This window comes from Bos indicus, chromosome 24 (genome assembly GCF_029378745.1).
Source record: "Bos indicus isolate NIAB-ARS_2022 breed Sahiwal x Tharparkar chromosome 24, NIAB-ARS_B.indTharparkar_mat_pri_1.0, whole genome shotgun sequence".
Taxonomy (NCBI): domain Eukaryota; kingdom Metazoa; phylum Chordata; class Mammalia; order Artiodactyla; family Bovidae; genus Bos; species Bos indicus.
In genome coordinates, this window is record NC_091783.1 from 7,543,715 (window position 1) to 7,570,205 (window position 26,491).

Genomic DNA, 26,491 nt, shown 5'->3' on the forward strand with positions numbered 1-26,491 from the left:
GTGTTACATCCCACAGTTAAAGACGTTGGGTCGTTTAGTCACGGGAGGGAGGCAGGTAGGAGTGGGTAATCCTAACACGAGTCTCTTCTCTGGGAGGTGAGAATTCAGACTGGCGCAGTTCTGAGCCAGCCCCTCGCGGAGGCAGGACGTAAGGCGGGGTTGAGTTTCTGCAGAACCCGCGCCGCAGCCCGCGCGGGCAGGCCGGAACCGCGGGCAGGCCGGAACCTCGGACAGGCGGGCGCGGGGGCGGGCCCGGAATTCCGGGAAGAGCGCACTACAGCGCGAAGACTACAACTCCCGAGATGCACAGCGCAAAGCCCGTTCTCTCCCCGCTTGCTCCCTCTTTCTGTCCAGTGCTTATGATGGAGACCACCATCTAAAAACCGCATACTGGTAACCGTGGAGACCGTATACGCTCTCCTGGCAGTGCGGGGGCCGGGGACAGCTCACAGAGTATACCTCTCACTCGTTGGGTCCTTCGCGCACACGGTGCAGAACCCGCCTTCGGAGCGGCCGGGTTTCTCGGGGGGACGGTAATTGTGGCCGGACGCGGTGGCGCGGCGGTTTAATTCTCCGGCGGCGGCCAAGCGAGTGGAGAAGACAAGAGATGGTCCTGACGGGGCTCATCCGGAAACTCGGTAACCGTCCGCGTCCCCCAGCGCCCGGCCGGCCCGGCTGAGGCGGCCGCTCGCCGAGGATGGCCGGGCCACGTTCGCGGAGGCCGGGCCACCCCGGTGACGGCTCCCCGTGGCGGCCGGGCAGCCCCCCGGGGACCCACGTCGGATTCGGTGTAGAGACCCCGGCGTTCGCGTCACGGCCTGCGCGTGTAGACGGAACCGGCTTGTTCCTTTGCCTCTTCAGCCCGCTCCCGCCCCCGGCCTGGATAGTGAAAGCGTTGGGGTGCACCCTCGGCGGGCGGCTCTCGGGGTCGGGAAACAGACGCGTGCTGTGCTGCTTTGACAGGTCACCCGCTGGCCGAGATCCGGGAGCGCGCGCTCAGGAGTATTCTCTGCAAGCTCGAGCACAGCTTGGTCTGCGGCGCGGACCTGGCTTCGCACAGGCTGCTGTTTCTCCACTTGCTGGAATGGTTCAATTTCCCGTCCGTCCCAGTGAAGGACGAGGTCCTGCGTCTGCTGAGCAGACTGGTTAAGGTTAGCATCCCTTCGAAATGCGCAAGTGTTCCGTAGTCGATTAGTTGGAGCTTCTGTTGAAAATTATTAACTAAAAAAAAAAGAATAACAACTGGAGATGTTGAATTTTAATTCATCAGGGTATATAATGTTCCTCCTTTTCTTTTATGTGTGATGTTGACCCTCACAGTGTCTCTCATATGCTCTGAAGTTAACACGGTTTCTGAGTTCAGGGATGTCCCCCTTTTTTTTTTTGGCATCATCTTGGGAGGTTAATATTTGTCATGCTGTTTTCCCTTATGGTCTGTTGTTTACATGTTAAAAATTAGAGGTACTTTTGTATAAAAGAGAGCACATGAAAGATGATGTTACAGATCCCGATGATAGCACAAATGTTGTTTTGTTTTGTTTTTTTTTCTCCCCATACCTGGTTTTCAGATTATTTTTCTGTCTTGAGAGTAGTTAGTTGTCAGGGTCGAATAGCTGAGTGCTAGTTTAAGGTTTCTAAACTTTATAAATCACGTGCAGTTGTAGGGGGTACTTATTACTTTGGCATCCTGTGAGTGGTTGGAGGTAGGAAAGGATAGGGCCACTGTCAGTGGAGAGAAGTAATCAGTTTAATAAAAGTAGGAATTGATAATGTGCATTTCTAATTTCATTGGGCTTTTCTCTCGTCAGTCTTACCGAATATTTTATATATGTCTGTATAAATCTCTGTGTCATGTACGTTAGTGCAAGTTTTATGTTTTAAAAAAGGAACATCTGATATACCAAAACTAGTTTCATATTTTAATTGCTGTAACATAAAGTCTAGAGATTTTGATATTTGTAGTTTTTCTCAAGATTCTCCTCTTCTGATTGCAGTATCCTCTAGCAGTGCAGCATTTGGTTGATCTTGGCGCGGTCGAATTCTTATCTAAACTTCGCCCTAATGTGGAGCCGAATCTACAGGCAGAAATTGATGGCATTCTGGATGGACTTTTTAGTCTTCCTTCAGAAGTTCCTGAAATGTATTCTTCATCTTACCAGACCAGTCAAACTGGTAACTCTCTGAAATCAATCTGATGAAGTCAATTAATCAATCATTCAGTTAATATATTGGTTCTAATGGTTAATTCTAAGGAAAAGGAACTTGATGGTGATGATGGTAGTTGCTCTGTCATGTCTGACTCTTTGTGACCCCACGGACTATAGCACACCAGGGTCCTCTGTCTATGGGATTCTAAACCCTTCCCCACTCCCCCATCCCACAACTTACTTTTCTTGTGTTAATTTATATGAATTTGACCATAACTCTTCTCCTCTAACATTATACAGGGACTTACTGTAGGTCAAATGGTAAAGAATCTGCCTGCAGTGCAGGAGACCCAGGTTCAGTCTCTGGGTTGGAAGATCCTTTGGAGAAGGAAATGGCAACCCACTCCAGTATTCTTGCCTGGAGAATCCCATGGACAGAGGAGCCTGGCAGGTTACAGTCTGTGGGGTCACAAAGAGTCAGACCTGACTGAGCAACTAACACCACCAATATTATAAAGAGGAGGACAGTTGTGTAATTTTGCCTTTTTGGTTGAGGCAAGTGACTTTCTTTTTGTGAGACTACTTTGACCAATTGTCTTTTAAACGATAAGAAATATTCATTGAGCACTCATTACTATGTGGTGGGCATTGTTTTAAATGTTTTATACTTTCATTTTGGGACTGTGTTATTCATATAGTGATAATATCTGCCCCACTCATGATTTTGTTATGGGATACAATCAAAACGAGCTACACATTTAGTATACCTGCTAAAATCAGAATCAAAGAGACTAGATTTATGTCCCAGGTCTGCCACTAGTTGCGCGGTTTTGGCTAAGGGCCTCAGTCCCTCCAGGCTTTGTTTTCTCCTCCAGAAATTGGTACAATAAACGAGAACATCTTACAAGATTTTTGTGAGGGTTAAGTGAGATAGTACTTAGCATAGAGCCCGTCTATTAAGCCCAGAACTCCTATTTGATGTCCAGTAGTTCCTTGCTCATGGAAAGCATTTAAATTGATTTGAATAAAAGCAAGTGCTCTTGAAATTTATGAAAAGTATAAGATTTTCATACTCTGGAGTATAAAATTTAAGTAGAAGTATAAACAAATGTGTTTTGCTCGTTTAATCTGTTAGACTCGATGTTTCTGTATGCCAGTGCTCTGCTGTCCCTGCTGTGACCCTCGGGCCCATTCTCAACAGGAAATAACAATAGCAGCTGCCATTTACTGAATTCTTGTGTGATTGTGATTTTTAACAGTGTATTTTAGAATTTCTTTGTAAGACATAACAAAGAAAGGATAATCTTATATTATGAAATTTCAACCTAGTTCCTGCAGGTGAGAATAGAGGAGTGGTCGTGGGCTAATTTGTAGTTATCTGTATCAGTCTGAGGACCACTGGCGTGAAAACTGCAAATGGAAAATTACAAAATTGAGTTTTAGCCTTTTCTTCGTTCTCAGTCTCATTATAACTGAAGTGCTGAATATGCAATCGTGTATGATAGGGGATAGTCACAGTTACTGAAAGGTAGTACTGACTCTTGCTTTGGCAACTTTTTTCTTAAAAATCATGAATGAAAATTGAACTGATGGGGAACTATGTAGAGTAAAAGAGGAGAGAGATGGACTAAGAAGCAGAGGTGAACAGTCCTTGAATTAATCCTTGCAGCAAATTCTTTATGTACATTGTGCATGTTTTCATTCTAAGAAATAATTGCAATTACTTAACAGTAAAAGAAGAAACTCTCTGAGTTTGAAATTGACTCAGCAGTCACTTTTTTTTTCCTCTTTAGGAGGACAGATTATTCAGAGAAACACAACTGCGTTTTTTTCTAGTTTTTAAAATGATCCAGAAACTTAATTAATATATGAAAAGAGCAAGTTTCACTTTCAGCAAGTAATGCACCAATAATATATATATTTTCTTTTCAGATTTGCTGCAACAACCTGAAATCTTAACAGGATATTTTCCTCAAGACAAAAGTACTTTGCAGCAGACAGAAATACCTTCACGACCTGTGGGTGAGTGTCTGTGGTGAAGTAGATACTGTTGACCTGGGAAATTGGAACATAATATACTTTTTCTCATTGTTCTGAAGACATGTTGTGGTCATACTTAAATGTTTCAGCACCAAACTGTTTACTTCCTCTAATTAGATTAGGATAGTCTAAAGGGTCCAACTTAATTGTTCTTCCTGCCTTTGAGCCGCAGTGTGGGTTGGTAATGGTGGTCGAGGTCCTTGGTGCTTGTTGAGTGGGGAGTCTCTGTCGGGCTGAGCTGTGCCCCGTGCACGTCACCCGTGAATTCTCCAGCTCACCCAGCAGGACTGTCCATCCAGTGACGCAAGCCAAAGACTCTGGATCACTTTTGTTTCTCCCTTTGCCGTTATCCCCACATCCAGTTGACCTGCGAGTTCTGATTTAGAGCCTCTCCCGGGAACCTCATCCAGAATAGTCTCTGCTCTCATGCCACCTCCTCAAAGAGGCCTTCCTGAGGACTCCAGCCAGGATCACCTTTTCTCTGTCTTTGGTTTTCTCCTTACATGTGTTTATTAAATTGTGTGTTTATTTACGTCTTGTTTGTGTCCCTTGTTGTAAGCTTAATGGCAGCCACAAGTACTGCTTCGTCCAGTGTGGGTGTGGGGAACAGTGCCAGAAATGCACCAGGTGTTGAGTATGTATTTTTTGAACGAATGAGTGAATCTTCACGGAGTCCCAGGTTGATACTCTTAATAACCCCATTTTACCAGTGAGGACCTTTGGACTTAGAAAAGGATAAAATCTTTGTACCAGATGACACAATTAGGGCACGGTTAAGTGAGCACGAACTTTTTATTTTATTGCCTGTGAAGTTGAAATGAAAAGGCTGTTTCCAGCGATATTTCTGTGGACATCAAGTATTCAGAGCAATTCAGTTTGGAAGCCCTCTGTAACAGAAAAGATTTCGTAGAAATTCTCAGATTGAGTACAGTGTAAGAAGGAACAGAAGACTTGCTCAGCTGTTAAAATACTTGGCCTTTCCTTTCTGTAAAAGTTGTGTTAGATTTCTTGGGAGCTCAGGTTTGATATGGTAGTTCTTTGTGTTTGTGGCTGAGAGGCTTACTGTAGTGACGGCCGGAGACATCTGAAGGGAGTGTCTCCAGGGCTGGGAAGGGTGGGTGTTTGAGTGAAGCTGTTGAAAGCATCCAGGAAGACTGAGATGGTGACGCATTCTTGTGTGAGTTGTAGTTTGTGGATTTGATGGTGTGGCTTCTTTTAGACGCATCTTTATGTCCTTCCCAACTCTTGCTTTTCCCTTAGACGGTAAACCCTGCTTTTATGTTAACAGTTTTGAAGGAAGCAACTGTGCTGTGTTTGGGAATTTAATAATATCATTACCTGAATTTAGCAAACCCATGCTCTTTTCAAAGCATGTGGCAGAAAGACTATTTGCCATTTGGAAGGGCTTATGTGTTGCCACCTTAAGTTGTACACTAGAAGATCTGTTTAGAAGTAATTTGAAGGAGGGTAGTATAAAATTGCATTCGGGTTTCTCGGATTTCTTTTAATCTTGTTTGAGCACTGATATTTGATCTTTAACCTTATGGTCTTCAAGTCATCCTCAAAGTGTAACCGTTAAAATGTCGAACCCTATTTATGATATTTGAACTTGACTTACTAAATACAGTGTATGATTACATTTATATCATTTTTAATTACTATAGTTAGAGATCTCCAAATACCAGTTTCTTTTTTGTTTAAGGTCTCTGTTCTGGGTAGCCACGTGGTAGAATAAATAATTGATGCTATAAATGTCATTCATTATTGGTTTCTAAAAATAATACGCATTCTGTTTAAATTGTGAAAAGAGATCTGTTATTTATTCTTTGAGAAGACAAATTTGCAGCTGATCTTTTTGACATACTTCAGGGAACCGTGAGCTGTAACTTTATTTGGGGACTTGTTTTGAAGGCAAAGCGTTCCTCGGGACATTGCAAATCTGTCCACGTTGCCTCCTTCCCTGCCTTATGTTTTGCTCTTCCATCAGCAGCAAATCCGACCGCAAAGTGTTTGAAGTTTTCTACTTTCCCCTGGCTCCCCCTGACCGCAGCTGACAGACACGTTCTCTCGTCCAACGAAAGGTACTGTGCCCGATGCATGGCAGGTGTTTTGGCTTCTGGTATTTATAGCCATGAAGTCTGAGAGTTATTACTATACAGTTTCATCAGGAGAAAAAAAGATTCTAAAAGTGGCTGTGGTTGGTAGTAATGGGAATATATGAATGATTTTCAGTATTTCAAAAAGCAAGCCAGAAAATTCCCCTTTGCTTTTAATTAGGCTTCACATCAAGTTTCTTTTATGTGCTTGGAATCCTGTGCACGCTTTGGTGACATGAATCATCTCTTATCAACCAGATTATCTGGCCATTGCTTAGGCCCTTGGTGTATAAAAATGGAGCAATTAAACATAAATGCAGTCTTTTTAGTAGACAGTATATTTCAAAACATGGACTCTGTTAGGGGAAGGTTGGGGACCTCTGATCTGATCTTATGTAGCGGATTTTATTTGGTCATTACTCCTCAAAATAGAGAAATGATATCTAGAAGTTTGGAGAGTGTTTTAAAGTCTAGTTTCACTTTTTGCTAAAACTTAATTTCAGTGAATGCTACACCAAATGTGTTGTCTGCCTTGTTTTGGTGAGAGTCTGAAAAATAAAGACCAACTTCTAGAGTTCAGACCAAATAGGGGGATGCTATTAAGTGACTTCTGATGATGGCCCTTCCAGGCCTGCAGTGAATTCTCTTGGAACAACATACTGAAGAGGTTGCATGCAGCTGGGGTTGGGCCCGGGTGGCATTGATCTGTCAGTTCTGTTTTGGTTGCTAAGGAGGGATATGGTCTCTAGGGGGCGCGTGTGGGTGGTGAATGGTGGACTGGAGCTGGACTGCGTGTGGGTTTGGTTTCTTGGGGTGAGAGGTGAACAGCTGCTGTCTTGCTGGGGAGGCAAGTGCTGTCAGAGAAGTTGAGGGGTGTGGTCTCCATGGGACAAGAGAGGCGTACCAGCTTGATTCCCCCCAAGTAGGGAAGAGCAGTAAGGAATCTAATGCTTAGAATTTAATTCTGAACCTACTATGATTTCCTCTGTCTTATTTCCTAATTCATTTAGCAGACTTCATTGACCTCATTTCATGGCATTGTGATGGTCCCTGGGCACACAGTGGTGGGCACTGTGATGCCCCTGCTCTTGAGGAGGGCCCGGGGGCTGCGAAGTCGACAGGCAGTAGCCGCAGCGCAAATTCTGGGCACGAGAAAGAACACCTTCCCCAGGCTTGCTCATTGGTTAGGGAGGGGAGCTGGGAAGGTTTCCCAGGGGACGATGTGTCGGCCGAGACCTGAAGGGTTCTGATAGGGCCATTACGCCTGGTTCCTTAGAATCTGGCATGGGTAAACAGTTCTTAAAAATAAAGACTGTATTTTGTATGTTTTGCAGCTCTTTAAGAAGTAGTAACCATACTGTAATCTGGAACACCTGTGAACTGTTGAAAGACGTTATCATGCAAGATTTTCCTGCTGAGATATTCCTTCAAAGGCCAAAAATTGTTCAGGTGCGTTTCCTCTGCATTGTTTTATTAGATTTTGCAATAGGGGACTTTCTGCAGTGAAGCACATGGTGCAAAGTAGGGGTCCTTGGGAGGCAGGTTTACACTCTCAGGTTTAGATAATGAGCTACCGGGCTTTTCAGACGCGTTATTCTCTAACTTGGACAGAGGTTGTCCTCCTGATAGGAGGTGGTCTCATTTGGCACACTCAGTCCAGGTTGGCCACCGTGGCCTCACCATTGATGGATCACTTGAAGGGGAGGGCAGACGTGGGGCGCTGCGGTTGGGCGCCATGACCAGTCCCGTCAGTGAGACCCGCGTCACTCTGAGCTCGTGGGCTCTAACACACAGTGCCGGCTGCTGGGAACGCAGAGGTGAGCAGTGTGGCTGTCTTCTAGGCGCCGGACTGCAGCCTGCCGCACGCGTGTGCAGCAGAGACGCTGGAGCCTGCGCTGGGCTGCAGCCTGTCCACAGCGTCCGGTCAGGCCCGGCCCCCTTGCTCCACACTCACCAGGCTGAGATGGTGCTGTGAGTGGCAGCTGTGAATACATGCTGTCCCAGCTCTGAGTGATAGCAGAGGAGCAGCTGTTAATCATCAAAACATGCCAAATGATTTAGCTGTTTGATATGAAAAAGGCTTGCTGTACTTAAAAAAATACTCTGTAACAGTGTCTTGAATGGGGACTGTTTCCTGTGTTCTTCGGGATAGATACTCAACTAACAGTTTAGATATGAGAAACGCTGACTGTTCCCTTTAAATTTGATCTTCGACCCATCTTCCAGCAGTATGCTAAGTCGTTTTTACCCGTTTCTGCTGCTTCTCGCCTATAAATATTTGGCACCTTATTGTGATTCCTTTGATTGTCCATTTAACCTTGCGTAAGCTCCACGTCCGTCTTTGCAGTCGAGCACTTTGTTCCCGTGGTCATTTTCCTCACTCTTCATTTCAGAGCCTTTTATCTCTGTTGAAACTGGCCTTTGGAGGAGACGGGAAGCATCGTCTGGCATTACAGTCAGTGTCCTGCCTGCAGCAGCTGTGCACGTGTTTAAGAAACAGACTCAATTTCCACAGAGATCCAAGTTTCTTCTCTAATAAACAAGGTATTTCTGTTTGTTTATTCCTTGTGCACTGGCGGTATTTGTAGATTCTTCCAAGAGCTCCCCGTCGTACTTACTGTCAGGCTTACTGTGTGTGTACAAAGCGGAAACGCCCCATCCTGAGTGTTTATCAAATCATAATCTTTGAAAACAGCGTGTTAATGAGGAAAGCACTCATGAGCCCATCCTCTTTTTTTTCTTTAAACAGAAAGAACTCATTAACTTTTTTTTTTTTTTTAATTTGTTTGTTTGGCTGTGTCTGGTCGTAGCTGTATTTCTGTTTGTTTTTTTGGCTGTGTCTGGTCGTAGTTTAGCACGCGGGGTTTTCCTCATCACGTGGGACCTTGGGATCTTTTGTCGCAGTGCGTGGACGCTCTCGTTGTGGCTTGCGGGCTCAGTTCTTGCAGCACACTGGCTTAGTTTCGCCCTGGCATGTGGGATCTTAATTGCCCGACCAGGGAGGGAACCCGCGTCCCTGCATTGCCAGGTGATTCTTGAGCCGCCAGGGAAGTCCCCGCGTCCTCTTTTTTGATATGAGACGGCTGCACGGTGTTTTTCTCCCATGCATGCAGTGGCGACAACTGAGGACTGGGATTGTAAGTCCAGCTGATCACGTGGGGCTTTGGGCATTTTAGCAAGTTATACATTGTGTTAAGAAATTGTTCGGTTTGAAAAATACCTGTCTGTATTACAGAAACTATTTTAATGCAACTTGTGATGTAGGCGGTGTTTTCTGTTAATGTGGTAGCAGTGCCAGACTTCTCAGGGAAAGAGCACCACCTAATGGCCACCAGGAGTACTGGGCTGGCCTTGCCACACCTGCACTTCAGTTCAGGGTTCTGTGTTCTTACGCAGTATGCATTGAAAGTTGAATGTTTAATTACAGTGACTTGTCATGCTTCATAGTTAAGCCCTATTTTGTTGAGAGCATCACTGATCCTGTGCTACTTGAATACTTACGCTTTATATTAGCTTTATTATGGACCTCAGGGGACATGGAGTTTGCTTAGTAATATTCTTGAGAGCTTGCGGGTACCCCATAGTTCATCAGAGAAAGAGTTAAATGCAATTTGGTTGGTTAAAGTAGTGGATAAATCAGAAGACTTACTCATCTATTAAATAATGTTTATCACCGCTTCTGTGCCAACCAGTGCTTGTGGGCAGGGGTATCTCTCGTCAGATCGGGGGTGGCGGTACCTCTCGTCAGATCAGCGGCGGCAGTACGTTAGAAGTGAAGCACACAGTCCGTGTACTGTGCTTGAATCATCCCGAAACCATCCATCCACCCGTGGCCTCCCATCCTGCAAAAGCTGTCTCCCACGAAACCGGCCGGCTCCTGGTGCCAGACAGGTTGGGGACCACAGCTCTAGGGGGCGAGACACTGAACAGGGCAGGTGTGGTGCCGCCTGATGGAGCTTATGCTGTGGAAGGCTGGTACAGGCCGCAAACGCAGGAGCGTTCAGGTAGGACGTGCCCGAAGGGGATAGGAAGGGTGCTGTGACAGAACGTGACCCGGGAGACGGGTCACCTGGGTAGGATGGTCAGGGAGGGCCTCCAGGAGGAGGTGGCCTGACAGTGAGCGGGAACCTCCATTCCAAGGGCTGCAGGAGGAGAATTCAGGGAGGCCAGAGGCTCGGCACCCCATTCCAGTACTCTTGCCTGGAAAATCCCATGGACCGAGGAGCCTGGTAGGCTGTAGTCCATGGGGAGTCGCTAAGAGTAGGACACGACTGAGTGACTTCACTTTCACTTTTCACTTTCACGCATTGGAGAAGGAAATGGCAATCCACTCCAGTGTTCTTGCCTGGAGAATCCTGGGGATGGGGGAGCCTGGTGGGCTGCCGTCTATGGGGTCGCACAGAGTTGGACATGACTGAAGCGACTTAGCAGCAGCAGCAGCAGTAGAGGCCTCAGGCACGAGGGCGACCTGCTCGAGGAGCAGACTTCAGGCTGGAGTGAGTGAGGTGGTTAACCGGGCGCAGGTGCAGGAGGGGAAGGCGGGAGGTGGCCTGGGGCAGCGGGTACTGGGAGTTGCAGCTCTTGGTATGACTTTGTATTTTCTTTGAAGTGCAGTGAGAAGCTCTTGGAGAGTGGTTATTGTTCCTCCCTCCACACATGTCTTTGTTTTACCTAATTCTTTAAAAAAACTACGGTAAAACACACACCGCATAAACTCTGCCGTTATGAACATGCAGTTCGATGCCTGCATTGCATTCATGCTGTTGTCCCCTCCTCACCGTCATGTGTTTCCAGGCCTTTTTCTTCATCCTAAACGGAGACTCTGTAAGCACAGCAGAATCCCCATTTCCCCTTCCCTCTGCAACCCCAGTAATCTCTAATCTATTTTCTGGCTGGGTTCTTCATTTAAGTGGGATCGTATAATATTTGGCTGATTTCATTTAGTTTAGTGTTTTCAGGGTTCATCCATGTTGTCAGAACTTTATTCACTTTTACGACCTAATAATATTTTATTGTATGTACACACCACATTTTATTTATTCATTCATCTGTGGATGGATGTGGGGTTTGTTCCCAGCTTCTGACTATTGAGTAATGCTCTAGTGAACATTGGCATATCTGTTCAAGTCCTTGTTTTCAGTTCTTCTGGGTGTATACCCAAGAATAGACATACTGGGTCATGTGCTAATTCTGTTTATCTCTGTGTGTGTGTGCATGCTCAGTCATGTCTGAGTCTTTGCTACCCTATGGACTGTAGCCAGCCAGGCTCCTCTGTTCATGGGATTTTCCAGGCAAGTGTACTGGAGTGGGTAGCCATTCCCTTCTCCAGGGGATCTTTGACCCAGGGATCAAATCTGTCTCCTGCGTTAACAGGCAGATTCTTTACTGCTGAGCCACCCGGGAAGCCCTTAGTTTTCTGAAGAACCACCAAAATATTTTCCACAGTGGCTGTACAATTTTACATTCCCACCAGCAGTGTATGAGGCTTCCAGTTTCTCCACAGCCTCTCCAACACTTTTTTATTTTTAATCATAATCATCTTAGTAGGAGTGAGGTGGTATCTCATTGTGGTTTTGATTTGTATTTCCCTAATGATTATTAATTAATGACTAGTGATTCTCTCGGAGAAGGCAATGGCACCCCACTCCAGTACTCTTGCCTGGAAAATCCCATGGATGGAGGAGCCTGGTAGGCTGCAGTCCATGGGGTCGCTACGAGTCGGACACGACTGAGCGACTTCACTTTCACTTTTCACTTTCACACATTGGAGAAGGAAATGGCAACCCGCTCCAGTATTCTTGCCTGGAGAATCCCAGGGACGGGGGAGCCTGGTGGGCCGCCGTCAATGGGGTCACACAGAGTCGGACACGACTGAAGCGACTTAGCAGCAGCAGCAGCAGCAGCAGTGATTCTCTAGTGACTTTTCATGTGCTTATTGGCCACTGATAGATTTTTAGAGAAATGTCCATCAAAGTTTTTTGCTCATTTTTAAGTTGGGATATTTGACTTTTTTTTATTGTGAGTTTTGGGAGTTATTTATATATCCTGGATATTAAATCCTTAGGAGGTGTTTGACTTGCGAATATTTTATCCCATTCTGTAGGTTGTTGCTTTGTTGATAATGTCCTTTGATGCATGAAAGTTTTAAGTTTTGATGAAGTCCAGTTTATCTCTGTTTTCTTTGGTTGTTTGTGTTTTTGCTGTCTTATCTAAAAATTCGTTACAAATCCAAGGTCATGAGGATTCACCCCTATGTTTTCTGCTAAAGAGCTTTATGGTTTTAACTCATATTTTGGTTATTGATTCATTTTGAGTTCATTTTTGCACATGGTTTGAGGTATGGTCTCTAAGAGGGCTTTAAGCAGGAGAGTAGATGGTTTGGTTTCTGATGTTGTAGGTGAACGGTGCTGGCTAGAAGGTTCTGTGTAATCAGGTCAGTTTTATATGAACTTCATGTGCTAAGGGAGCACTGCATAAAAGTTTGACCTTCACTTTTACCTCAGAGAAGCATTTCTACTATTTTCATTTTTTTTTTAAATGACAAAAAGCTCATAATCAATCGTTTGTGTATACCAGGGAGTAATTTTATTCTTTTCCCCCTCAGATGCCGTGTCCCAGAACTCTTCCCTGTCTTACTGTCCTGATGCCAGGGCGGCTCCGCATTCCCAGAACCCGTCTCCCGGAAGCAGCAGCCCGCGGCCCTCCGTGGTGGGGCGCACGGGCCAGCGGCCCCGGGGGGACGGCCAGGACTGGGACGCCGCGTCCTCCAGGTGACCGGGGCCGAGGGAGCTCGAGCGCGTGTGTCAGTGCTAGAGGGAGATCGCCTTTCTCTTCTGTCTTATCTTTTGATAAGACAGGTGTTATCAAAACACATTAACTCAGGTGTTGGCCTTGTGTTAACCAGTGGCTTTCATACTTTTTTGACCATGACCTCCAGTAAGAAATAAGTATTATACTGCAACCCAGCACTCGGAGCACAGACATATACCCCGAGTGTGTGTGTGCGCGTGTGTATGCGTGTGTGCCCCTGTGTCTGTACACCAAAACAAAATGTTCACAGAACTCTTCTCTGATTTTGCATGTTACAGAGTGAATTGCATTATTTGTTCATTTCTATTTCATCAAGAAAATGATGATTCTGACCCACTGAATGTTTGTAGCAGCCACAAATGAACTGTGATCTAGTTTAAGAGCATAGTTTTTAAATGTTGGATACATCTTGATAACATTTTAATTAAACCTACTTCTGGGTTTCATTTAATTGTAATTTAAATGTATTGTTGTTTACTGTTAAAAGGAATGATTGGAGAATTAAAACAAAGTCCCCTTCAAGGTGCAGAGTCCATGGTGTTTATGGTGTTTTATTTGTTTGTACAAAGAAAGATTTTTGCACATCGTTTCCTTAAAGGAACTGGCACGGTGTTTGTGTGTTACCTCATCCTTAGGCTACAAGCATCTTAAAAACCTCTTAGTCTTTTCCTTAGGTTCGTTCCACTGAATGCTCCCTGAGACCAGCACTTGTGTGTCGGCCTGGCTCTTTTCTCCTGACATGACTAGTGTGGCTGCTCCAGGCTAACACCCACTCACACTTGCTATGTTCTTGGTGTCACCTCAAGGGCTTCATGTGCTTTGTTTCCTGTGGTGTCCCCATAAGAGCCCTGTGATACGACTGGAATGATTATTATCATCATTTTATAGACAAACGTGAGGCTGGGAGGGCTGGGGGCCAACCCCAGTTTGCACGGTTGGCGGAGTGCAGCGCAGGGGCGGGGCAGTGCGGCCCGAGGCGTGCTCCTCTGCTGACAGCGCGGCTGCTGTTGATCAGCGTGCTTTTCCTCCTCAGCTCGTTCTGAGCTGTAACTAGTGTTTTAAATTTTCACTCCTGAGGGAACTTCCGTCCAGGCCCTTTCAGAGTTAGAGAGAAGCCCAGCTCGTTTCCATGTTTCAGGATGCTTGGTATATTGGAATTGAAGGAATGACAACGTGTATTAAATTGTACAAGTTCAGTAGCGTCAGTGCATCTCTGTGATTCAGCTTCAGCTGTGGGTAACATCAAAAGTCAACATTTTGGGGTGCTTTGTAAACATGATGTTTCAGGCCTATCTATGGCACTTTGATCCCCACCCCACCCTGTATACCCAAGGTAAAAAATTTTTTTTTTAATAAAGAAAGCTAAGAAAGATGGGATGTTCCACTTTTGGGTACATTTTCAAAATCGTATGATGTTGACTGTACTAAATAAAGTAATCCATTTCTCATCATGTTTTTCTGGCATTTTCTTGCATTCTTCAGTTGCTAACATTGGCTTACTTCAAACATTTGGTGAAAATCACAGAAAGTCTAGGGAGCCATATGAACTATTTAGTTTTTGCCTTTATAAGGGTTCAGGATGGGGAGCACATGTATACCTGTGATGGATTCATTTTGATATTTGGCAAAACTAATACAATTATGTAAAGTTTAAAAATAAAATAAAATTTAAAAAATAATAATAAAAAAAATAAAAACTCTGTAAACAAACAAACAAAAAGTTATGGAAGAACTTTGCTATGAATCTGTTTGCTTTCCTTTAGAGATGGATGGGTTTTCAGTGTTTATGTCTATTACAGGAATGTTGACATGTTTGGAGAATATCAATTTGAAGAACAAAATATAAATGCATTCTTGGTTTCGCTTACAATTTTGAGCCATTTTTATGGAATTTAATCTCATAAACTTGTCAAGGTTTCTAGCAGTCTGACCACAGTTGTTCCATGGAACAGTATAGTCCAGCCCAGTACGAGGCTTCTTAATAAGCCAGACAGCAGCCGTGCAGTAGTCTGTCTGCGGGCGGTTTCCCCACCCCAGGGTCGTGATTGTCCTTGCTTACTTTACAGTGGGAGTAGCAGCCACGCTCACGTCAGCTCGCGGGTCTCTGCCCCCTCGCCTCTGGACCTGGCGCCCGTGGACCTGCCGGAGCTGGCAGAGGACGCGCTGGAGCTGCAGCTGCAGCAGCTGAGCCTGCCCCAGCTCTGCGTCTCCCTCCTGGAGGCCGCCGCGCCCCTCCTGAGGACAGGTCGGTGGGCCTTGGAGCCGGAGCTCGTCTGTACACTTTGTGTTTGTTTCTGTCTGTTTTCTAGGACTCTTATTTTCCTCTTTTTCACCTTCTGTCTTAACGATCTTTAAAAATCTGTATTTACTTAGTAAGTTCACATTACTGAGGACTTAGTAAGGGCTTTATTCTCTCTCAGTTAAATGTGGATGTCATGGAGCACTGTTCAGATAGAGTGTCCCTTTTCACTTCTGGCCTTTTATGGCACAGACGTCCGCTTGTGTGTGGCTATTTTAAAGGTAAGCAGTGAGAAAAAAAACAACACAAGTGCAGTGAGTTAGAGAAGATGGACTGGCATGAAGAGACCAAAAGAAACACTTCTTGGCTTTAGCTTTTTAGAGATTTTTTGAGTTGCTTCCAATTGTTCGCTCTTCCCACTCAGTTTTGACTTGAGTGATAAGTGAAAGTGAAAGTTGCTCAGTTGTGTCTGACTCTTTGTGACCCCCATGGGTTATATAGTCCATGGAATTCTCCAGGCTGGAATACTGGAGTGGGTAGCCTATCCCTTCTCCAGTGGATCTTCCCAACTCAGGAATCGAACTGGGGTCTCCTGCATTGCAGGCGGATTCTTTATCAACTGAGCTATGAGGGAAGCCTGAGTGATGGGGACATGTTAAAAACCAAAACAGCCCCAACACTGGATTGTACCTTTGCAGTAATATTGTCCTCTTAAAAAACAAACCAGAGTTCAGAAAACCCAGACCTTCTGGAATGACATTTCCTCACCACTGTGCTGGAAGTTTGTGCAGATGTCCTGCAGTGAACTCTGGGAAGTGGCTGTGATCTTCCTGGAGAAAGAATAGTGTGGCCAGTGTCCAGGGCAGTCCTGCAGTCAGTCAGGTTACCATGCACTGAGGCCCAGCTGTGCTCAGCTGCTGGACAGGGTCTGGTGCACGTTATTCCACGTGCTCCTCACACCAGCCTATTTGGTTCACCCCTCAGTGGTAGTTACTGCTCTTCTCCCTGTTTTACAACAAGGAAGCTGAGGTTTAGAGTGCTTTAGAAACTCACCCAAAGTCAGACAGCAAAGAACGGAGACTTGAACTTCAGTTCTGAGACCAAAATCCATGTACTTAGCACTTTGCAAGGTAAAGGAACATTTGCAATCTCCTTGGTATTTGTATTCTCTAAGTATATACATTTTAAGTAATTGATAAACTTGTCAAAATATAAACACAAGATAAATTTTGCTTTGGTTTATACTGGCTGAATGATAAGTGTATCCCATGCTAATGGTTCTGTAAGTCCTGTGGCTATTTTTTGCTTGCTTGGAAGTGATGTGGAAGAGGCAGGAGGTAAGTGTGTATTTGGGAACATTAACAGTTTTTATTCTGAGAACAGTATACCTTAACTTCTTACTAATTGGAGAACTCCGCTTTGGGAGTGAGGAGAACAGATTGATTCATTTACTAATAAAGTGACGTGAAGGAAGATCTGAGCTTCTTCAGCATCAAGTGTGTATGTTTGGCTGCATGGTGTACTGAGGAGAACAGTTTTAGATTTAATGGTTTTGCATTTAACCTTTTCTTAATTTGCTGTAGAAAGTCAGATTGATAATTATAAAGCTGTATCATGGTACATAAAATTTTCTAAATGTTCTCTTGCCCTTTGGTAAAGGCACATTATTGCTTAATTTGTAATTGTTCAAAGTAATAAGAGATTTCTAAGAGAATTTGCTCCAGCTGTTCCAATGAAGCAATTAATCTGGACCCTCATGATCCAGTAGTTTGTTTTACTCTCATTCGTTAGAAATTGACCTTTGGTATGTGGGGCAGGAAAGTCCAGATTGAATACTCACCTCACCTAGGATTATGGGTGGTGGAATTTCTTTGTTGTTCTGTCTCTGTGGAGAAGGAGGCTGCCCAGGTGGGTTGACAGCACCCTTTCTTCTGGAATGTTTTTAGAGTTTAAGGTGAGTGTAGGTTTCCCAAACTCCTGTGTGGGAAACTACTAATTCATGACAAGACTTAAACCTCCTACTAAGTGGGGAATTCATTAGACCATATCTTCTCAACTGACCTGTGCCTTGTCAACATATTACATGTAACGTGGATGGTCTCTGAATTTGAAAACTTACTTTACTCTGTCTCACAGTGCTTCTAGTTATATTGTTATTCTCTTCCTGGCTGTCTTTCCTACTTATGAGCACATTTGATTTTTTGGTGGCTGAATAGTGTTATGATTGAAACAGAAGCCTAATAGTGACTGTATACTGTGGCTTCCCTAGTCATCTCTCTTTTAACAGTTCTAAAGACATCAAAAAATAAGAAGAGAAATAGGAATTTGGGGGGCATTAGTTAACCAGAGGATTGAGCAGTATGCTATTCACCTTTACCCGGAAGTTAACTTTTTTCCCTTCTCTCTCCTGTTTGTATTCCCAGGTAGTAGACAGATGATAATAAGAGTTCTGGAGTTGCTCTCAGAAGTTGTGGTGCTTATTGGTGAAGCGATTTCAGCACATCTGTGGGATGACAGCAGTCTTTTTGCAATAGATATGGTGAGACTCAAGGTTTTCCTTGCAGCGTGGGTAATAACATCAGTCTTTTGTTTTATCTTGGTCCTTTCAAGCTGGCTTCATTGTCTCATTAGCCTTTGAAATCTTTCTTTGTTTTAGATGCAATAGATCCCAGGCTTATTTTGCACTGTGTCTGGAATCGGCTATTTCTTCAGAGATTCTAGTTACTTTTAATGCGTGCGTCCATGTAATGGAAACCATATCATATTTTACACTTCCCATATATCATAAATCATTTGCTTTTTTATATCTTTTATTTTCAAATTATCATCTGATGAGCTTGCTTTTCTGGGCAGAACTGGTGTTCTGTTTTTCTATTAATGTAAATTTGTAACTTATGCCTCACTTTTCCTTTTTTTTTTTCCTTCGTCAGAGAATTGGAAGTAAAATTTATTAGTCATAAAAATATATATTGCTTCCTAGAGTTACCATTTTTTCCTCTTTATGTTATTTTGACCTACCTAGATCTGTCTACATTTTATTAAACTTTGCTGTAGGCTGCTTGAAATCCTTGTGCATAGACGTTAAAATAGGAAAACAAAATCCTGATGTTTACTTTATACCAGTATCTATGTGTGAAGAACTCCCCCAATTTTTTTATATACACAAATCTCTTGAGAAGAAGAAGGATTTAAATCTTTTACAATAGGTTTAATAAATTGTTTCATGTCCTTCAATTTCCTTGTTTATAAAATAGGGATTATAGTTCTTAATCTTAGTTTTCTGATAGTTCTTAAGGTTATCCCACTATTTTGTAGTACTTTTAGAAGATTTTCACATATTGAAGATTTTCAACAAGTGAGTTTTTCCTGAGAAGTGTGAAGAATGTTTTATCAGTTGCTTCTTAAAATAGCTTGAATTTCTTGGCCAGAACATTTATCTGTAAAAGTTAGTCATTCACTTTTAACTTTTGGCTGCTGATCTTTTATGATTCAATGAATTATTTTTACTTTAAAGGTTAAATCTGATGTACAAGAGCCAATTGGTATGTTAGAAATGTTAAATAAAACAGTACTGCTTGAAATTATATTTGATCTACTTATTTAAAAGGAAAAAAATGCTCCCTAGGAAAAAAAATCTCATTCCTTTGGGCTATATATTAATAGAAGCAGACAATTAAGTAGAATTTCTTAATGTCCTTACTTTTGCAAAGTTTAAAAAGAAAACAGAGATATTTTTGTTGTGTCATTAAAGGAACAAAATAAAAAATTTGAGCAGTTCAGTAATTGAATACCTGAAGATGTGTAATAAATTCTCTAAAGCTTTCCAAATATTGCTAATAACACTCATGAAATTCCATAACTCAGTTTGTGTAAGCATAGTCGAAGAAATTTTTTTCTCTATAAATTGAAAATTTTTATTTCATTTGAAACAAAATATTTTCACTGAAATTGTTATATTTTGTTAAAATTAAAAATTTATTGATAAGTGTTTGTAAACGTTAGAAGACCTGAAGGATGTCATCTCTCCTCTGCCTCCCTAGGAAGTTGTGTTTATTTTCCCTTATTTGCCTGGTAAGTTAGGCTCACGGAGTGAGGCTCTCCTCCCCGTGCCAGCTGACTCCAGACTCCTGGGGCTGCTTCTCGTCAACTTCTGCCCTTTTCCTCTCTGTCACTGCTGTCACTCAATGTCACGAAAAGCAGTCTTTGCTCCTTAATTACTCATGCCTTGTAAATTCCCGCCTGACCTGCTGTGAGCTGGTGACTTAGATTTCCTGGTTTGTTAGAAGAGTTGCTGGTTGAAGTTCAAGTGCAATTGCGAGGATTGTGAAAGATTCTAGAGAGAGGGGCTTGGTATCCAGTAAGGGCTCAAGAAGGGTAACTGAACCAAAGTTTATGTCTGTTTAATTTATTAAGTTGAAAAAGATTGACTTAAAACCTAAAATCCAACTTCAGGTTTTGCTTGATATTTGTATTATTCAGACCACAAAGACTTCATTCATGTTGCGTCTTTACTCTCTATTACACATTTCATCAATAGACAGTTATCACTTTATCGAATTCTTTTGTTCTGAATTATTCATTATTTATACCTTAGAGATTTTGTTCATATTTCAGTACACTAATTTTTTTAATTGAAGTGTAGTTAATATACAGTATTGTTCGAATCTTTGCTACACAGCAAAGTAATTCTGTTATACACATGTATACTTTCTTTTTTTCAATAATCTTTTCCATTATGGCTTATCACAGGATATTTAATATAGTTCCCTGTGCTGTACACCAAAACCTTGTTGTTTATGCATTCTAAATGTAATAGTTTGCATCTGCCAAGCCCAGACTCTCATTCCATCCCTTTTCTTCCTCGCTTCCCCTTGACAAGCACAAGTCTGTTCTCTTGTCTGTGCGTCTGTTTCTGTCTTGTAGGTAGGTTTTTTTTGGTGCCATATTTTAGATTTATCGAATGATCCATGTAACAGGTTTACTTTATATAAATAATTTTTCATTTTAGTTTTCACATCTTTTCCATGGAAAGTTGAGATGAGAACCACAGTGGTTTTTTTCTTCTCCCGTCTCCTAATGCTGTCTTTTTAGCAGGACGTTTATAGATGCACGTTGTTACGATTTGCCAGTCTTGTCTAACGAATTTTACCTTTCTCTTCATACTTTATGCATACCTTTCAGTTTAAAAGATACAACTACTATTGGAGTCGTAAGCTATCTAGAAATTAATGATGGTGGAACATTTGCTCTGAATTGGCCTTGTTACCTGAAGAGAGATTATATAATTTAATATTTCATTTTTTTAAAATTATTTGTCTCTGCCTGTTTCATGTCTTAAGTAAATTTGGGATCCCTTTGAGGGCAGAGATCATATCTCTAAAACTAGTGCCTTTTCCCCCACAATCTTACCACTGTGTTCAGGAGACAATAAGTCCAGTAAGTTACTGGATGAGAGGTTTATATGTAATGTTCAAAGTTGGAACAATCAAGCACGAGAAACTAGGAGGAATTTATGGTCCCTTAAGGTTTTATATTTTATTTATTATTAGAGTTCATCATGTTAATTTCTTAAAACTTGTAGCTTTTAAACAATTTAGGTGTGCTGCTTATTCTCGCCTACTATTAAAAGAATCTTGTTTATTTTTACCGGGAGGAATACATTTGAGTTATTTAATGATAACATTTTATGTCATTCTCCATGACGTTTGCATACTGGCCCCTGCAGTTGACTGTGGTCCCCTGATTGGTGTTTAAATGTTTGCAGAAAGAGAAGCTGCTCGTGGTGTTGGCGTCCCTTGGAGACACCGTGTGCTACCATAAAAGCAGTGTCAGTCTGGAGCAGCCGGAGGCGCTGGTCGTGCACCACAGGATGGCCTTTGTCAGCATCTCGCTGTTTGCTGTCCGGCTCCTGCAGACGCTGCTCCCTGTGGAAAAGGTAAGGCGGGTAGTGTGGCTTATTTGTAGTTTACCGGGTGTTACGGTCCCTGTTGTAATTCCTTCTGGTCATTTCACAGTGTACAGAGATTTTATTGGAAATGCAGAAGTTGAGAAATGGCTAATTTTAACATATTTGACTAGTTTTGACCAGTTGACAGAAAAAAGCACTCATTTTGTAAAGTTCTTTTTTTTTTTTTTTTTAAGGTGATTTTTAAAAATTCTTGTGAAGCATGTTTAGAAAAGTCCATTCTTACTAAGTGACTAGTTGTTGTTGTTCAGTCACTAAGTCGTGTCTGACTGCAGCCGCGTGGACTGTAGCACGCCAGGCTTCCCTGTCCTTCACCGTCTCCCAGAGTGTGCTCAGATTCATGTCCACTGAGTCGGTGATGCTGTCTATCCATCTCATCCTCTGCTGCCCCCTTTTCCTTTTGCCTTCATTCTAAGTGACTATATCTCTATTTAAAAAGTAACCACCCCCCCAAAACATGAGGTAGAGCACGGCCAGCATTTCACTGCCCCCTCCTGTCCTTTATCTCTCCTGCCCTCGCCCCCACCCCCAGCTACACTCCTTTCTGACATCTGTCACCATAGAAGACTTTGTCTGTTTTTGAACTTGATATAAATAGGCTTACAAAGTGTTTACTCGCTCAGGATGTTTTTTTGAGATTCATCCTTGTTGTTGCTTGTAGCAGGTTGTTACTTTTTATCACAAAATACTTCTCCATCATGTGACTGTATGTTAAATGTGATTTTAATCAGCGTGACTGTTTCTTTTAAGTCCCCTTATTGACTGTACTTTTAATTGGAGGATATATCCCTGCATTTGAATGTTAGTAGTAAAAATATCTCAGATGACTCATATGCAAGTGTTGTGCAGTGGACTTAACTGCAGAAAGAAGGGTGTCGCATCATGCTTAGCTGAAGGTATGGGAGAAGTTAATGTAGCTAAAGAACTGTTTCCTGTGTCTTTTGTTGTCCTTTGTTAATACGTACTTTCCCTTTTGGTTCCTAGAATCTGCAGAGCATGTAGTCTAAACTCCATTTAATAACACATATGCAATATATGTAATATATTATCAGGCCATCTGGGAAAATCAAAAGAAAACATCAAACTTCAAATATAGTATTTTGCTTTAGGGAAAAGTAACATCATTTCTGTTGATTTTAATTTTCAACTTTTATTCATTAGTCATTATATTTCTGAAAAGCATACCACTCTGTTAAAGAGTGATAATTTTCCAAGGCATTTGTTGTTGTTTAGTCACTCAGTCACGTCTGATTCTTTGTGATCCCATGGACTACAGCATGCCAGGCTTCCCTGTCCTTCGCCATTTTCTGGAGTTTGCTCAAACTTATGTCCATTGAGTCAGGGATGCCTTTCAGCCGTCTCTGTTACCCCCTTCACCTCCTGTCGTCAGTCTTTCCCAGGATCAGGGTCTTTTCCAGTGAGTTGGTTCTTTGCATCAGGTGGCCAAAGTATTGGGGCTTCAGCTTCAGCATCAGTCCTTCCAATGAATATTCAGGGTTGATTTCCTTTAGGATGGACTGGTTTGTTCTCCTTGCAATCCAAGGGACTCTCAAGAGTCTTTTCCAGCACCACAGTTCATAAGTGTCAATTCTTCAGCACTCAGCCTTCTTTATGGTCAACATTCACATCTGTACATGACTACTGGAAAAGTCTTAGCTTTGATTGTATGTACCTTTGTCGGCAAAATGATGTCTCTGCTTTTTAATATGGTGTCTAGGTTTGTCATAACTTTTCTTCCAAGGAGCAAGCATCTTTTAATTTAATAAATTCCAAAGCATAAACATAATTTGAAGGATTTTAGTCATAAAAGACTGGAATTGTATTTAAAATATAGGTGTCTCACTTTACATAATAATATCATATAACTGAAAACTTAGTAGTGCTACAATAACTTATTAGGTATTACCAGATTCAACATTCTATATGTTGAATGTTGTTGGAAAAGTTACTTGTTAGTTGTACCATAGAGCTTAATTTTTGCTTTTTTGATTATAGATGTTTTTCATCTATATGCTTATTAATTAAAATACAAATCAGTAATTTATTTTATTTGAATAGAATAATATAAAGTCAACTCTCCATGACTTTTTTTTTTTCTTCAGATACTTACTTTTCTTGTTTTTGAAGGCAAATCAATATCTGCAATTTTTGGTAGCTCTTTTAAAAATATAGCTTGGAACTTCATTAGAGCAGTAAATGGGTCAATGAAGAGATTATAATAAAAGTATCAGCTTATAGATGGTTATAATTGCTTTGAGAACTTTAAAGTGAAATTTAAACAAAACTGCTCTTCTATTGCTGTTAAAATTGTCCTTTAATTGATAAAAATACAAGGTTTTGCTGCCCTCTGCCTGTTGCTAGCCCACCAGAAACTGAACTTGAATCTGAACTCTGAAACTTTCTACACTGAAAGTAGCTTTTAAATATTTGAGTTGCCACTTACCAAATGTGTAATTGGAAGTTGGAAAACGATAGTATGACTCTATGTAAGGATTTCCTGAATTTGAAAATTTTGACAGAATGCCCTGGAAGACCTTTTTTGAAATTGATAATTGCTGGTTTTTAGATGAATTTGGAGAATATCCACTTAGAGGTTAAAAGGAGGCATTGGTAATCTTATGAAAAATGCTATGCTTGGTTAGATCCAATTGGTGAAAAAAATGCTGCTGACTCTTCTTTACCTAGTGGTGGTGATGGCACTCCACTGAAGGAAACAAATGCTGCTGACTCTTCTTTACCTAGTGGTGGTGATGGCACTCCACTGAAGTATCTCCACTTTTAGTCCCGCCTCACTGACACGTGACTAAGGCTTGGAGGACCACCGTCTTCAGCCTGGGGTGTAAACTGTGACGGAGCCTCTGGCCCTTGCGAGGATTAAATGTACGCCCTTCCCTTGGTGCTCTGAGTTCCTGAGATGAATTTCAGATGTGGGAATGTAGAATGAAAATGTCAGAATTCCTGAGTGATGGATGAGAAGAGGAAAGAGAGGAAATTAATATTTATTGAGTGGGATATACCACATTTTCTACTTGTTTAATCCTCACGTCAGCTATTTATATTTTTGTGCCTAAAGTCAGAGAAAGCTCTTTTAAACTAGAACACAGCGTCTTTGGAGTTGATCCACTAGGATTTACTATCTCAGCGCAGTGCCCACCTCACTCAGTCTTTTTTGCTAATTCCTCTCTGTCTTCCTAACCTCTTAAAGAGGCAGAATCCCAAGACTGGCTATGCCCCTCATGAAATGTCATCCCATTTTGAGTCTTTAAATGCCATTTTTTTGGGGACACCTCCCAAACTTATATTTCCAGACCACATGTGTCGTCTGAACCCCAAAGTCCTATGTATATCCTATATCCTTCTTACATCTTCCCTTGACCGTTCATATCTCCAGCTTAACAGGTCCCAAGCCTAGTTCTTTGCTTCCTTCCCAAGTGTGTTCTCCCTGTGGTCTTCCCATCTCAGTAAAGGACACTTTCATTCTAGTTGGTAGTTGATCATGAGAAAACCTTACAGGCATCCTTGATTCCTGTCTTTCATACACTTAGGTCCAATCCCTGGACAAAGCGTCTTTTTCCTTTGATCTTCGGTCCAGAACCTGAGTAATTCTCACCACTCCCACTGCTACTGCCTGAGTTGAAGCCGCCATCCCGTCTTGCCTGGGTTGTTGCAGTGACCTCCTCCTTGGTCTCTCAGCTTCCACCATTGCCCTTTTCCACCTGTTCGTTTGGACTGATCATGATGTTTGCCCGAAACCTTCCATTGCCCCCTTGGAGGACAAGTCCTTTTGATGATCTGAAGCCTTCCCTGATCTGGCACCACTGCCCCCGGAGGCCACCGCCCCGCGCTAGCTCCACTGGCCTGCTTGCTGCCAAAGATGCTCCATGTCTGAGCCTTTATACTTGCTGTTCCCTGCGCTGTGACTGCTTTTCCCTCAGATGTCCATGTGGCTCCTGACTCCCAGGTCTCCACTTACATGTTGCCTTGTCAGAGTCCTTCCTCTGCGCCCCCTCCTGTCGCTTCTTGGTCCCTGTCCATCCTTCCTGTCTCCTGTTTTTAGAATTTTCTCAGCACTCCCAGCCGTACCTGACAAGTGTGGCTTACTCTTTGCTTTCTCCGCTGGAATGTTAACTTTGTGAGGGCAGAGGTTCTGTCTCTTCCCCTGTGTCCCTAGGAGCTGAAATGGTGCCCGCGCACAGTGGGGGCTCAAGGAGCGTTAGCCAAGGGAGCAAATAATTAGTCAAGAGGTAATTTAGTTTCTTTCTCTTTCCATTAGGAGTGTTCTTCACAGAATAAGAGAAATTTCTCTTGACTTTGTAATGGCTGCTATCTTAATAGTTTTTTTTTTTTTTTCCATGCTCAGTAACATAAAATTTTGATTCCTTTAGTTTTTGACTTTCATTTGGCAACTTTATTTCATGTAAAAGCATTGTTTAGCTGATTTAGCTCTTAGGCCTTCAGACAGTTAATAATTATCCTTAAAATATGTTATCCATGAAAATATTATGACCAAACCTGCTAAAATAAAGGCAGCATAGTACTCTTGAGCTCTTCTCAAATGGTTTTCTCTGAATGTTGAGTTTTCAGTTCTTTTCATTAGTTGATGCATAGAATCCTATCACAAAGCTAGAATCATTAAAAGAAAAAATCTAACAGGGATTTCTTAGTTTTAAATCAATTAAGTTATAAAATGGGCCCCTTTATTTTATACTAATTAAAGGTCAATTTTTTGTGAGTGTTCTAGAACTGTATTAAATATTATGTTGAATTTCTCCTTTCTCTTCTAAAACACAAAACCAAATAGAAATTAATTTCTGTTCAAATCAGTGTATAGTTATACTTGATTTATCTTTAAGCTCAGTCGTGTCTGACTCTTTGCGACCCCATGGACTGTAGCCTACCAAGTTCCTCTGTCCATGGGAGTCTCCAGGCAAGAAAACTGGAGTGGGGTGCCATTTCCTTCTCCAGGGGATCTTCCCAACACAAGGATTGAACCCAGGTCTCCCGCATGGTAGGCAGATGCTTTACCATCTGAGCCACTGGGGAAGTCCTTAATTTAGGGTTATTCAATTCAGTGTGTAGTTAATAAGCCCTGGGCTGTCTCCTCAGGGGTTTACTGCATTTTTTCCTGACCATCTGTGTGCGCCTGCACGGGATACTTAGAGAGAGAGGCCTGGTGCCTTCTCTTCAGCTCTCT

General features: G+C 42.4%; 1 protein-coding gene across 9 annotated transcripts in view; it reads left to right on the plus strand.

Moving 5' to 3' along the window:
- The first annotated feature begins 331 nt into the window (after positions 1 to 331).
- Positions 332 to 26,491, plus strand: part of RTTN (rotatin) — a 123,313-nt gene continuing 97,153 nt past the window's right edge. For 2 of the 9 annotated variants that reach the window (XM_070778671.1, XM_070778674.1), the window contains exons 1-11: positions 334 to 638; positions 964 to 1,151; positions 1,995 to 2,172; positions 4,080 to 4,169; positions 6,175 to 6,268; positions 7,618 to 7,732; positions 8,677 to 8,827; positions 12,888 to 13,053; positions 15,160 to 15,338; positions 17,756 to 17,871; positions 21,097 to 21,267. In XM_070778671.1, coding sequence (XP_070634772.1) covers positions 608 to 638; positions 964 to 1,151; positions 1,995 to 2,172; positions 4,080 to 4,169; positions 6,175 to 6,268; positions 7,618 to 7,732; positions 8,677 to 8,827; positions 12,888 to 13,053; positions 15,160 to 15,338; positions 17,756 to 17,871; positions 21,097 to 21,267 — 1,479 coding nt within the window. In that variant the 5' untranslated portion in view covers positions 334 to 607. Of the gene's footprint in view, positions 639 to 963; positions 1,152 to 1,994; positions 2,173 to 4,079; positions 4,170 to 6,174; positions 6,269 to 7,617; positions 7,733 to 8,676; positions 8,828 to 12,887; positions 13,054 to 15,159; positions 15,339 to 17,755; positions 17,872 to 21,096; positions 21,268 to 26,491 lie in introns of those variants that run through there. The other 7 variants (XM_070778677.1, XR_011563766.1, XM_019986866.2 and 4 more) reach the window with 7 other exon arrangements.